General features: G+C 40.8%; 1 protein-coding gene across 3 annotated transcripts in view; it reads right to left on the bottom strand.

Annotated features, from left to right (window-relative positions):
• Positions 1 to 15065, bottom strand: part of SEPTIN10 (septin 10) — a 28898-nt gene that overhangs the window by 13132 nt on the left and 701 nt on the right. The window contains exons 2-5 of one of the 3 annotated variants that reach the window (XM_034060077.1): positions 10866 to 10983; positions 9318 to 9513; positions 7658 to 7844; positions 1528 to 1689 (exon numbers count right to left, since the gene is read on the bottom strand). In XM_034060077.1, coding sequence (XP_033915968.1) covers positions 1528 to 1689; positions 7658 to 7844; positions 9318 to 9513; positions 10866 to 10983 — 663 coding nt within the window. Of the gene's footprint in view, positions 1 to 1527; positions 1690 to 7657; positions 7845 to 9317; positions 9514 to 10865; positions 10984 to 15065 lie in introns of those variants that run through there. The other 2 variants (XM_034060078.1, XM_031051024.2) reach the window with 2 other exon arrangements.

The following is a 15065-nucleotide window of genomic DNA, read 5'->3' as shown; positions in this document are numbered from 1 at the left end:
TGTGAATGCTTCATCCCTGGCGGTGTTCAGGGCCAGGTTGGACAAAGCCTTGGGTGACATTGTTTAATGTGAGGTGTTCCTGCCCATGGCAGGGCAGTTGGAACTAGATGATCTTGAGGTCCTTTCCAATCCTAACTATTCTATGATTCTATGGTTCTATGAGGGCACTGCCCATTCAGAGGAAAGTTGACAAGCTGGAGAAATGGGCAAAGGGGAACCTCATGAGGTTCACAGGAGAGCAATGCCAAGTCATCCACATCAAGGCAAATAACCCCATGCTCCAGCAAATGCTGGGATATGACTGGAAAGTCACTTTGTAGAAAAAGACGTGGGGCTCCAGGTGGGCAACAGATTGAACCTGATTCAGCAGGTCTGCCCCAATAGCAAAGGCAGTAGATTAAATAGAATCATCCTGAGCTGCATTAGAAATCGTATCAGCAGTAAACAGAAAGCCACTCCAGAACACATCCCTCTGATCTGCGTTCAGCCAGAGTCCATATCCCCAGTAACAGTAATGAAAAAATCACAGGTTTGAACCAGAGGTATGGTTACTGCTGTGGGCTCAGCCAAATGGCCAGAAATACAAATCTACATTTGTTAGTATCTACATACTAACCCACAACAACTGACCAAATTAAAAATAAATAAATAAATAAATCTTTACCTAGAAAATAAATGACTAGGAGAGCATGACAGCATGAAAGGGGTAACAGACCACCACCTTTCCTCACAGCAGAAAGACCTGTTACTGAATGACAGCCTTCACATTCTCACTCCCTGGCACAAGTGACAAAGGTTGGGACTGCAGAACCATACATTCCAGCATACCAGCTTCTCCTCCATGCTTTCAAACACCCTACATGCAATCATTATGTTCATGTGCATCTACAAACATATGCACGTGAACAGCAAATACAGAGTGCTCAAAGCAAAGACATCTAGATTCACAAGCTTAGTTGAAGCTGGCAGATACTCCTGGGAGGACCTGAAAGGACAATAGTGAAAAGCCAGAAGTATATCTGATTTTTTAATCCCCATAGAAAATCTGTCCTAATTTCAAATAAAGTACTAAATAAAAGGAAAAAGCAGATGTAAGACTTGGTACAATAATGACCAGAGAAAACTGGAGAAATTAAGCACTTGAATATCTTTCCTAACAGATGTAAGGTAGGTATTTTTTGAGGAAAAGAGCAAAGCCAATCTGCCCATCTATGTTACTAATTAAATATTAATTATACAGAAATTAGAAGAAGCATTTATGAGTTAGAACCTCTTTTCTGTTGCTGAGCCAGAAAAAAAAAAGCCTCCTAAAACAAGTGGTACCAACAGCAAAACAATAGGAAGATTTGGGAGTAGGAGAGAAAAAGAAAAAAGAATAGATGAGCTTTTTAGGAAGAGAGAAAAGCAAACAGACTTGTTACATACAAACCTGTAAGTCTCAAGGTAATGGTGAAAAAACAGGCATGAATCAGCATGAGAAAGTGATGCTTTAGTACTGAAATATCAACATTTTTGTCATTTACTTACATTCATGATGGCATTCATTTTAGAAACGGTTTCATCATCAGTTGGAAACTGGTATATCTGGATGTGATTACTAACTAATACAGACATTATTTTGTTCTTGAAATTCCGTAGTTCGCTTTTAGTTATGCTGTCTGCTTTGCCTATAATTGGTATAATGTTCACCTATTAATGATACAAATTATATGAAATGCGTAAGACTTCAGTTTTGAGGTGACGTCCTTTATAAATTAAATTGTTTGCTGATGACCTTCTCCAAACTTTCCCCGCAGTCCAAACTTTTCCATCAGTTGTTATCAAAGCTTCACAAACCATGAAAAATACATCCACTAGTGTCATTTAACAAAATAATGACAGATTATTTAATATACTTGCTTAAAATTAATTGATTCTGAGAAAAGAATGAGGAAGGAGGTCCCATACACTTTAGCACTCAGAACAGCTATCCCTACTTATTAACTAAATGATATTATGTTTTTTTTACCTCTGCTAATAAAATAGGTTGTTTTAGTTTAAGGGTACAGGGTTCAGGTGTTAAATGAAAGTTGACAGCATAAATACAAAAAGAAAAGGAACCTGGCTATCAAAGCCTGCCCACCCTTGAGCTGCTTCTTTGGGGTCCTTTCAGCTACAGCAACATCTTGTTCACCTCACCACTACAGCAGATCATTTCTGAAGTACCTGCTACAAGCAGATGAATGGCAAAGACTGAAGCATCTTGCTTACCAGTCTTTGCATCAGCTATTCAGAACTCACAATTCAGTTCTACTAAGGTAAACTGCCCTATTTCCTAAACCAACTATGACAGTAACTTAGTAGATGCCATATTTTTCTTAAAAATGCTATCACCATTCCTAAAATACGCATTTTTCAGAATTAGATACAAAGATTTAATGCCAGTGTCCAAATATTTGGGGAGAAAATACAAATAATTCTTCCACATTTCTCAAGATGAGAATTTTACATACTTCCTTGATCAGAGATGCAAAAAGGAGGAGGGAGGGAGGGGGAGAAGGAAGAAAAATAATAAATTAAAATAAAGTAAAATAGAAACCCACATCCTTTTTTTTTATTATTATTCTGAATATTCTGTCTGAAAGGAAATGCCTGGGCATGGAATCTCAGAATGGATTCAAAATGGATGTTTTTGAAATAAGTCTTGTGTCTTAACCAAAACATCCAGCTGAGGAAAAAACAAAAAGGCATTCCAACTCCCAAGTATGACTGCTAAAGGTTATCTGATGATAGTTACACACAGGTAGCATACACAACCTAAGCACATATGGGGCAATGTCTAAACACAAGTAAAATGCTAGTTTTTTTTCTTTTAATAACATAGGTGATTTTGGATTGTACAAATAATCTATTGCAGCTTGGAGTAATTCATGGCTTAAATCAGACTAGCTGAGGGACATCTATTTAGGTTTTCTGTCCTATATGTTTAAAAATGGATGGAATACGGTCTTCCAAACTAAATTAACCTTTATGCTGATTTTCAACACGGAAGTCTTTCAAGCACTCCTTAATTGGAAAAGAATTTCTTAGATAATGAATAGCAGAGAAAGACTACTGGAGAGTCCAGTAACAAAAGAAAAGCAGAATCACCAGGAATTGATTACAGCTATCAACATTGATGCTAAATCACAACCATTTCATCAAAATTTAAAAGCTATACTACTCTGGCTTTAGATAAGCAACAAAAAAAGTTACCTTTGTTTAATCTGCTAAACAAAATTAAATTCTGCTTGCAGCACCTAAGGTTTACTTGAAAATTAGTATCCTAGTGCTTTCATCCACCAATAACATTACTGGGAAGCACACATTTGAACTAACAAGAGACATAAACCGTATTTATTTGTGTCATATATAGACATGCCTCAAGTCCCAGTGTTCCCTCCTATGCCTACTACTCCCTCAGAAACCAACTGACTCCCTTCCAGCCCCTTTCCCTGCTACAACCATCTTTCAATAGCTACAAAATTGAATTTTGCTACAAAATTATAGACCATTAATACAGAATCACTTTAAAGCCCCTCAAAAATATCTACATTTAAATAAAAAATACAGTCTTGTCCTTCCTCTTGCCTGTAGCTGCTCATTGCCAGGTAGAACTAAAATCTGTGCCACTGTCCAAGGAGACAGATTACTTTTCAGCTTGATCAGGTCCCTAACGAAACAAAAATCTTTAGCTTTCAATTTCAATCAGTTCCCTCATCCAGGAAATTGGCTGCCCCAAAATCTTAAGCATGCACAATGGGAAGAGGCAGCTGAGACTGCCTCACTGAATAGCAATGTAGGTTGAGCATATAAAATCACCAGGATAATTTTTATCCATGTGCATTATGTCTCTGTTTGCTAGCACCAAACTCAGCGCTCTCCTCATCCTTCTGCCAGAAACATAGTCTTGATTTCCCCACAGGCACAGCTACAGGTTGGGCAGAGAAGAGATTCAGAGCAGCTCTGTGGAGAAGGACTTGGGGGTGTTGGTTGATGAGAAAATGAACATGAGCCAGCTTCAGTGTGCACTTACAGCCCAGAAAGCCAACCGTATCCTGGGCTGCATCAAAAGGAGCGTGACCAGCAGGTCAAAGGAGGTGATCCTGCCCCTCTGCTCTCGTGAGACCTCACTTGGAGTATTGTGTGGAGTTCTGGTGTGCTCAACATAAAAAGGACATGGAACTGTTAGAACAAGTCCAGAGGAGGGCCACGAGGATGATCAGGGGACTGGAGCACCTCCTGTATGAAGACAGGCTGAGAAAGTTGGGGCTGTTCAGCCTGGAGAAGAGAAGGCTGCGTGGAGACCTCATAGCAGCCTTCCAGTATCTGAAGGGGGCCTACAGGGATGCTGGTGAGGGACTAATCATTAGGGACTGTAGTGACAGGACAAGGGGTAACGGGTTGAAATTTAAACAGGGGAAGTTTAGATTGGATATAAGGAAGAAATTCTTTACTGTGAGGGTGGTGAGGTACTGGAATGGGTTGCCCAGGGAGGTAGTGAATGCTCCATCCCTGGCAGTGTTCAAGACCAGGTTGGATGAAGCCTTGGGTGATATGGTTTATTGTGAGGTGTCCCTGCCCATGGCAGGGGGGTTGGAACTAGATGATCTTGAGGTCCTTTCCAACCATAACTATCCTATGATTCTATGATTCCATGATTCTGTATTTCCCCGGGTCATCCATTTTCCCCTTCTTGAAAATGGGGGTTATATTTCCCTTTTTCCAGTCATCAGGAACTTCACCTGTCTGCCATGATGTTTCAAATATGATGAACAGTGGCTTAGCAACTTCATTCATCAGCTCCTCCAGGACCCACAGATGGATTCCATCAGGTCCCATGGACTTGTGCACATTCAGGTTCTTAAGATGATCCTGAACCAGATCCTCTCCTACAGTGGGCCTAAGGTCTTCATTCTCACAATCCCTGCATCTGCCTTCTAAGACTTGGGTGCTGCGGTCAGAGCATTTGCCAGTGAAGACTGAGGCAAAAAATTCATTAAGAACCTCAGCCTTCTCCAAATCCAGGGTAGCCAGTTCTCCCAATAGCTTTCAGGGAGGGCCAACGTTGCCCCTATGCTGTCTTTTACTCTCAATGTACCTATAGATTTCCTTCCTGTTATCTTTAACATCCCTAGCCAAGTTTAATTCTAACTGGGTCTTAGCTGTCCTAACCTGGTCTCTAGCTTCCCAGACAACATCCCTGTATTCTTCCCAGGCCACCTGTCCTTGCTTCCACCTTTTATAAGCCTCTTTTTCCCCTTGAAGTTTCCTCAGCAGCTCCTTATCCATCCAAGGAGATCTCCTGGCCCTCCTGCTGCACTTCCTTCTGGTCGGGATGCAACACTCCTGAGCTTGTAGCAGGTGATCCTTGAATATCATCCAACAGTCTTGTGCCCTCCTCCCCTCTAGGGCTATATCCCATGGAGCCTTACTAAGCAGGTTCCTGAAGAGGCCAAAGTCTGCTCTCTTGAAGTCCAGGGCAGTGAGCTTACTGCACGCTCTTCTCACTGTCCTGAGGATCAAGAACTCAATCATGTCATGATCGCTGCAACCAAGGCTGCCCTGGAGAGTCACATTTCCCTGTTGGTGAGGACGAGGTCAAGCAGGGCACCTCTCCTCGTCAGCTCCTTTATTGCTTGCAGAAGGAAGTTGTCTTCCACACAGTCAAGAAACCTCCTGGATTGCTTGTGCCGGGCCGTACCGTCACCCCAACAGATGTCAGGGTGGTTGAAGTCCCCCATGAGAACAAGGGCCTGCGAGCATGAGGCTGTTCCTGTCTGTCTGTAGGGTGCTTCATCCACAGGTTCCTCTTGATCAGGCGGTCTGTAACATATCCCCACAGTAATGTGTCCCATTGCTATTCTCCCTTTAACCCTGACCCACAAAATCTGTTGACTGCTCACCTGTCCCCAGACAGAGTTCCATACTCTCCAGCCTATCCCTAACATAAAGGGCAACTCCCCCTCCCTGTCTGCTGGGCTTGTCTTTTCTAAAGAGCCTGTAACCTTCCATCCCAACACTCCAGTCAAAGGAGCCATCCCACCATGTTTCTGTGATGCCTATTATATCATAGCTCCGTAGATGTGCCCACATCTCTAATTCCTCTTGTTTGTTCCCCGTGCTACGAGCGTTTGTATAGAGGCATCTGATCCGAGCTCCAAATGAAGCCGGCTCATCGGCTGGAGCAACTGGAATATCTCCACATTGCTCCAAGCATTTATTATAGGTGCTGGCAACTGACTGGGTGTGTTGGGATGGAATGATGCCCCCCTCCCCCAACACATCTAGTTTAAAGCTTCCTTGACAAGTCTGGCAAGTCTCCCACCAAAGTAAGAGAGTAGGTGGCTAGAAGCTAAAAATCCCCAAAGCAGAATTATGCTCATTTTATCCTGATGAGAAAATATTTCTCAGGATGCTGGGACTCACGGATCTATTTCCTTTTTCTTTTGGAAGAAACGCTGTTTTAAAGGTAGTTCAGTTTATGAGAGCACAACCTAGACACCAAATATTTCTGTGGTTTAACACAACCTCCAACTTCAAAACTCTGAGTAGAACAAAATGTTCCATGAGACTGTCCCATATTCTAGTACCAAGGCTCTTTAGCTCTCAGTGCATATTACAGGATATTTTCACAAGCATTTTAATCTGGCACAAGGAAAGCAGTGACCCTGTCTCTCCTACCTTTGTCTCACCATACTTCTCCCCCCCACTTGATCTGTGCTGTTGAGAAAGTTCAAAATGCAAAATGCATTCACAAACAAAATTACAAAATCCCAAATGTGCTGATCAATCACAAATATGGAACAGACAGCTGATCTGATCCTTGTTATCTTGAAGAAACATCTCACAAACAAGCAAACACAGAAAGAAATGTACCTTTAGGAAAGACACTAACAAAACACAAAGTAAAGGGCTAGAGGAACAACAAATGCATTTAAGTGATCGAATTTCTCAAAATTTTAACAAATTAAACCCAAATTACAAAAGGTTTCTTAAAATGGGCTAAACATTTAGCTTCAACCAGCCCATTCCAGGAAAAAAGAATTTAGAAAGTACAAGTAATCACATTAGAAACTGCTATTTTAAAGCTTTCAAACCAAATCAAGATGCAACATTTAAAACACTAATGCAGCCTATCTTAGAAAAAGCCATGCTGGCAGGGTTTTCTGCTCATGGCATTTGCCTCTTTGGTTATCTGCAACAAAGATCTTCACAGTGCTGCAAAGTTTTTTATATGCCAACTTTCCAGCAGTCCCAAAACTCAATAGCGAACTAGAAACAATCTTAACTAGAAATACTGCAGTGCTGATGGAGGGCAGCCTGCCCAATCACAATAAGACACACGTTAACAGTTTGTTAACGGTAAAGTTGGCATGGGTTTATTCTGTTTTTACACTTCCTAGTGCTTCTTTTTTCAGCATCTTGCCAGATGTCTCTGTCCTTTGTAAATAAATAGGGGATGAGCTGCAAGCTACTTGCAGAACTTAAGGTATACTTTAAGTTCAGAATACTAGTACTAAAAACATCCCAAAACCAAACACACAGATATTGAACTGAAAGGTGGTAGAGGGCCTAAACGCTGCAAGATGCTTCAGAAAGTAAGACAAATTCCTGGAACTCTGTTTCAAAGTCTTACCTTGCTGTCTAGGCTTTTCATGGTTAATAAATCTAAGGGTTTCAGGAAATGGCCTGTAGGTGAAATGAAATAGAGGCAAACATGGATGCGAGAATCATGGTAGTTAAATAAAGAACGTTTAATTTTCCATTCTTCCTGGAGATAGGCTTCAAATTGTGCATCTATATAATCCACTATTGGCTGATAGCTGTAAGAAATAAAATTTAACAACCAGTGATTAGCTAGTCCTGAGCAGAGCCAAATTTAGAAAGGAATTCCTCTTGTACCATTTTGTGGATTTTTGCTTTACCTGTCAAAAGGCTGCTCAGGTACCTACAGCAGAAAGTTAAATGTACAGAGTGATCGTGATTTCTGAAATGCTACTCAAAAAAGAATGGTGCACCTAATACAGTAAAGTGTTTCCTAGTTCCTATTAGTGAACAAAAGGTACATAAATTTAGTTACGATTATAACCAACTTTCCCAAGTGATGTTTTATGAATTTTTGCAATCAAGCTGTGCAACTGCAGACTCCTAGACACAAGGAAGATACAAAAAACTCTTTGATACAGTACAAGAAAAGAAAGAATACGCAATTACCAATACCAAGTAATAGGACCTCCGTTATCTTCTGAAGTACCACACAAGAGAGAGCTCTTAAACAATAGACAAAAAATTAAAAAGGAGGGATGCAAGAGAACAATGTAAATCTGATTTGCAACAAGTACAATTTAAGCATACTTTATCCTATTTAAAAAGAGATTATAATCTGCTTTCTAAAATGAAATGTTGCTAGATGTAAAGGCAGTGTGCCCTTACATTTCTGCTGCTACACAAAGATTAGAAACCAGATAAAATGCTATTAAAATTCCGAAGTAGTTGTTACACACAAAATCGAAAGGACTAAAAGGCAGCTCCTACACCACACAGCAAACCCTCTAATATCTATTCTAATACTTGCATCTCATTCATCCAAGTCACAAGCAGTAACTATTGTCCAGTCATATCATAAGCCACTGCTCTCATGACAATGTTAATGTGACTCTCTAACCTTCATTTATAATTGCTACCATTTAGGCACCAATATATCACAAAGAATTGCTAAAATGCTTTACAATTAAGATAAAAGAAACAAAATCTGCTGAGAGACAATCCAGTATTTTAAAATCTTCAACTGATAAAAGCAGACTCAAAAGAAGTTCTGAAAGACACCAGTGTGGTAGCTCTGTATCTTCTGATCAAACTGCCCGGCATGAAGAACAAAGGCCTTCAAAAACCCGTTTGATGTTCATTCCAGTTTACAGTCTTTAATGTGTTCCAACCAAATGCTTAAACCCCCTATATGTCTAATTTATATAATCTACAGTAACGTGTTTTCTTGTTTAAAAAGTCTCTCACTGACCTTCTCCCTGCTTTCCTCCACTCCAAAACAAAGTCACTATTGCACGTATTATTGACATACATTTATGAAAGATCATATCATAAAGAAAGGGGCAGAGTTCATCTACTCTCTCAAATAATTTCCTAGATGAGAAGAAAAATATGCTTACTTTAGTACACAAACAGCTAACCAAATATCTGGAGTATATGCAAGACAAGTATTTACCACAAAGTCCAAAGAAAAACCAATTGCAATTGAAGACCAAAACTTCTGCATATCACAGCAATAAGAGGGCACTTACCTATCTTCTTTGTTTATTTGGTCACCAAATCCCACTGTATTTACGACGGTCAGCTTCAAAAGAATATTACTTTCCTGCAGTTCATAAGTCTGGGCTCTAAGTTTTACTTTTGGCAGAAAATGCGTTGACACAGGGTCATCAAAACTGATGTTAAATAAGCTGTTTATCAGGGTTGATTTCCCACTTCCAGTTTCACCTAAAGTTAAATAAAAGGGTTAGGGAAGACATTTTGCACATCAAATAAATACCTTCTAAGCATAGAAAGTGTTATCACAGGAACTCAACAAATTTACACAAAAAATTGCCAACTGATATCTCTGAGTAAAATGATTGCCTCCATTTCTTCTTCATAATGAACACTAAGTATCTTCTGCTTAATGTTTTCATCCTACAGATAAAAGAGTTAGCCACTAATAAGCAACAAACAGAACAGTCTCTTGACACTTGTGTTTCTTTAGAAGTGTGAACTACTTTCCTACAGATTTTAAAAGCTAAGTAACTAGCTGTGAAACCACGGGGTTCAACACAAGGGGTTTGTGAATAAGGAAAAAAATACTAGAGCAAACACTTGATAAGTATAGAAATACTTCAGTAAGATCACCCTGGAATTTCAGGAGGTTTTGAACTGAAGCTCTTTGTTAACAGTAAAAGTAGTGTAATTTACTCAAAAGAATTCAAGAAGCTGCCCATAAATCAATAAATACATTTTGCATCATATTTGGTCTTCATATTGTTTATGAAAATGTTAAACAGAAAAAGGATAGATACAAATAAGCAAAGCTGGGGTAAAGAGCGGAATTATAGTTCATGCTTAACATTAAAGAAAGAGTTTAGAGTTTATCTATATGATGGTATATTGAAAATGTGGGATCTAGCATGACGTGAATGGTATGGAATAAGGGGTGGATAATGTCATGGGTTCAGCAGTAGCAGTCATTTTTTCTCCTTCTTGGTAGCTGGTGCAGTGCTGTGTTTTGACTTTTGGGCTGGGAGCGGTTGCTGGTGGCATGTACGTTTTGAGTTGCTGCTCAGATGTTTGGTTTTGTCCAAGGCCTTTTCTGAGCTCATGCTCTGCCAGGGAGGAGGGGAGGCCGGGGGGAGGGAGAGACAGGACACCTGACCCAGGCTAGCCGAAGAGGTATTCCATACCACAGCACATCATGCTCAGGGAGGTAACTGGAAGTTGGCCGGAAGGGAGGGGGGTTAGCTCTCTTCTGGGCTGGGCTTGTTTCGGTGGGTGGTACCATATTTTCTCTCCTTGTTTATTTCCTCTATCATTGATTTATTAGGGGTAGCAGTAGTGATTTGTGTTATACCTTAATTGCTGGATTGGTTTTTATCTCAATCCGTGGGAGTTATATTCCTGCGGTTCCCCTCCCCATCCCTCCGGGAGTGGGGAGGTGGGGGGGGGGGGAAAGGGGTGTGTGGTATTGCAGGAGACTGAGGTGGGGTTTTAAGCCAAGACACATTGCAATTGGATTTAAACTTCAGTCACTTCCTAAGGATGGGTATGCTACTAAAGCCTTAAAACACCCAAATAGTACTTACCAACACAAAGGATGTTGAAGCAGAAGCCCCGCCCAATGGATTTTTTAACCAGTTGATCTGGTAAAGTACTAAAACCAACATGACCAGACAAGGATAAAGCTCGATAGTCATCATCCTGCTACAGAAAAATCATATAAGAATGTTAGTGAAGTTAATTGCAAAGCAATTAGCAATGGCCTATGTTTTTCCTTCTGGAATTTTCCAAGGGTATCACAAGTCTTTCCCTCAGTGCCAGCACCTAATGCAGCTTCACTCTGCTACATACAGACTAATAAATATGCAGAGAAATTAAGTCCACAAACTGATCACATGAAGCTTGCATCTTACTGCTTCTCAAAGAAATAACACATCATCCAGCTGAAAAACAAGTTACTGCCATATCACTAGTTTAGAAATATGGTGATAACTCAAAAACTAAGAAATGCAAATCATGCTGAAAGCAATTAAGCCACCATACTAGCTAGTCTGTACAAATTAGTATCCGCTGGATGGAGCAGCTAAATTATACTTGAAGGCAGCATCTCATCCAACTTTATTTATTGAATAATTCAAAGCTTGTCATCTGAATGCTAGAAGAGCTGTAATATTTCTGGGGCTACTTCCCGTTTCTCACTGCTTGCTCAGAATTCATACTCTTTTCAAAGAAGCACACAATACAGATAGCTTGAGGTGGTCCAAACCACACCATTCCTTCCCTCACCCTCTTTTTAGAGGGTTGGTAGCATAGGTTTCATGGAACTGCACTGGGATTTCTGCAGATTCATTTAATCAAGTATGCTGCTTTATATCAAGTTGTTTAGCCCATTAAAAAGAATATGCAAAGAAAAATCACTAAGACAAAAGTAACATTTAAAAAATGGGGTGTTAATTTCAGAACCAAACTAAAAAATATATAGTTATCTTTTAAATTTGCAACCTATTTCAGACTAAAACTGCTCAAAATTGGGCTACTCCATAGCAAAAGCTGGGTCTCAGACTACATGCACCTCTCTGCCCAAGCCTCCTGCAGCATGAAACTTGCAGTCCATTCAAAGAACTAGCTTGCCACTTGGCTTGGAGAGACTGAGATTTGCCCTGCAAAGCTTGAAGGAAAAAAGTAATCAAGGTTTGTGTGCTTAGGCAGGTGATGAGGACCGAGCCAGGCCCAGACAGCTACACAGAGGCCCTCCAAAGGGTGCATGAGCATCAGCCATGAGGGCAGATAACAACATGTGAACATGTCCATGGACGCTCCAAATGTGACTTTTGGAGCCCTGAGTTTTCCACTATCACAAACAGGTATGGACGCTAGTTAAACTGGAAAATCTATTTTAATCTTCCAATAACAAATTGCATTACTCTCTTACAATCCATTACTTTCTTAATAACCAATGTTACATTTAACCCAACAAATATCAGTGTTGCTCTTGCCTCATAACAGAGAAGGTAAGTAGGAAACTAAACAGATTTTGGAAGCAAGTAGAAGAATACTTTCCGGTTTTGGGTAGTCAGAATCTGAAATGTAGATGTGTGGTGTAGGCATGCATGCCATTGACATGTCTTGATGTAGATATGTGCCTGAGAGAACGACAGGGAGCAGATGGGATGAGTAGAGGGAACAGAAAGGAAACATTGGCAAAATAACAACAGAAGAGAACAGAATATATAGGAGGATGATGCAGGAAAAATAGAAAGAAAGAGAAGTCCATGAAGATGCAGAGTAAGAAAGGAGCTAGATAAAAATTACATGGAATTAAAATGTCACTGTATTCTATAAAATAAAAACCAAAACACAGAAGTCAAGTATGGAACAAAGCATTTCCCCAAAAAGGTGTGTAGGGAAAAAAAGAGTACTGGCCAAAAGACAATGCAGTGAAAACTCATCTGACAATTTCACTCAGAATTATCAGGTAATTTAATCAGTCTAACAGAAAGAGCAGACAACTTTTAGGAATTAGTCCAAACATCAGAAGCCAAGGATTCTTCCTTTATCTCTTTCAAATGACTTCTTCCTTATCATTCTGATGCACCAACTATTTTCTAGCCCACTCCAACACACAACACAGCAGAAGTTGCTGCAAACCATAGGCTGCCACAAGATTTCCTTCATACACGCGCGTATGGAGAGACCTCAGAAAGAACCTTTGGAAAACAAAAGCTAATGTTTTCATCCTATGTTTCTGTCTGAAGAAATCTGAAGCAGGGCAGAATCTTCCTGAACTCCCTGAACTCATCAAGGGTGGGCAGAGGAAAAAGTGGTGGGCTCGTCAGTAGAGAATGGGGACACACTGTGCAGGCTGCTACTGAAAGACAACTTCTGGACTGTATTACCAGGTATTTAGGAACAAACAAACAAGCCAAGACACTTTGTTGGTTTTCCAGTTGTGAAGAGGTGATTTCACAGGCAGCAGCATGTTCACTTGTAAATGCCATTAGGGCCTCTCTTCACCAACAGGCACTTCAGTACCTTGAAAATCTAGCACAGTCAGTACCTGTTCCTCCATTGCTGCGATGTGGCAGGAGGCAGCAGGTGGGGAACTGATACCTGACAGTGGAAAAGAAACCAGGTCTTCCCAGCTAGTGCTCTGCGTGTCAGGCAAAGGATAACAACAGTGCTGGTCTGTTCAGCTACTGCTATGCAGCAGGAGAAAGTGCTCAGCTCTGTGGTCTGCACTAGGTCTCTCTCAACTTGTATGTTTCATGGAAGGAAAATCAAATAAACAGAACCCTGGTGCAGCCCTCTAAGATGACCTTGCCACTGAAAAATCCTCTCACTGGTATCAGTACTGGTATCATATCTGCACTCACTTATGGCAGATCAGCACCTCTTTGGCTGTAGAGGCCCAGCTGTGCCTGCTGCAGCTCTAGCACTGAATTTCCTGAAGAGCAGCACATCAGTCGTCTTCACCCCTGGTTGCGTCAGCCCCTTCTTGTTCATGCTCTTTGTCCAAATGAGAAAGTCTCATATGAGACAGTGGCAGTTGCTATTAGAAGCTCTCTTTGACTGCAACTCCCTCCTTTTCAGTTAACCAATGACAAGCACTGTATGCAGCTGTATGGTGACAGCAGCTACCAAAACTTTCCCAGAAGCCAAGTTTTCAAAAATCAGAAGTACTAAATACTTGCACCTCAGACTTTGTGCAGCCCAGTAGCAAGCAGATTTGCAGAAGCAGCTTGGGCTGCATTCCGGGGGTGATTTTATATTTCTCTTGAAAAACAACTGAAAACAAAATCTTTTCCAGAATACAGTGGGAAACACTTTAATAATTACACGGCATGTGTTAAACTAGGAAATATGATGTGATGTCAGTATAAATATATATCATTACATTTACATAATTTACATTTATAAACCTAACACAAAATCACCCTCCTCCACTACAGAAATATGTTCCTGGTTTTACAGTATTCTCTGTAAAGTTTTCCATGCACATGCTTCCCTCTTTTTCCTTACCAAATCTATCTGCTCAGTGGACGCTCAACCCCACTGTCACTCACTTTTGCTGATTTACTGCATCTCTCCACACTCTTTACACAAACATTAACCAGCAAAACCATTCTGTATTGTTTCTCATACTCTAGCCTTAAGCTGGGCTTTTTTTTTCCTTTGTGCATTATTTCAGCTTTCCGTGAGAACCAGCCTGTGAAGTACTGGCTCTCATCCTCACTATATATACGTAGTATGTGCAAAGAAAGAGGGCTTATATGAAGTTATATGAAGTTATGCACTGCACTACATTATACTGCAACTGCAAAGGATTCATATAGGCCTTAAAGAGACCCTGTGTGAACTGGAGCCCTGACAGAAGGCAAGCACTTCTCAGCAGCCAAGTGGCAAGCAAGCAGGGGAACATGAATGAAGCCCTTTCACTCTCAGCCTAAAATTGACCAGACAGACCGGTGTGATTGGGCCCTGTGATGGCTCTAACAATTGCCCTACAAGTAACTGCTTCAGAAGCCCCTCTTCCTTCTTCCCATTCCACGGCGCTTCATCACAAACCAGAGAAAGACACTGCCCCAGATGAAAACTTCAAAAGAGTTAACAGTTGTTTCCCATTTTTCCAGTTCATGGGGCAGCTTCACATGCAGCTCCACCGGCACAACTGGGGTGGAACAGCACAGTGGCACGGATGAGCCAAGAACCACCACAGACAGGTACTTTATCTACCTTCCTGCTACCAGAAAAGGCAAAAAAAGTAACTACATACACAGCTAGGGTGC

This window comes from Melopsittacus undulatus, chromosome 2, assembly GCF_012275295.1.
Source record: "Melopsittacus undulatus isolate bMelUnd1 chromosome 2, bMelUnd1.mat.Z, whole genome shotgun sequence".
Lineage (NCBI taxonomy): Eukaryota > Metazoa > Chordata > Aves > Psittaciformes > Psittaculidae > Melopsittacus > Melopsittacus undulatus.
The sequence above is the reverse complement of the archived record's forward strand: the minus strand, read 5'-3'. Positions and strand labels throughout refer to the sequence as shown.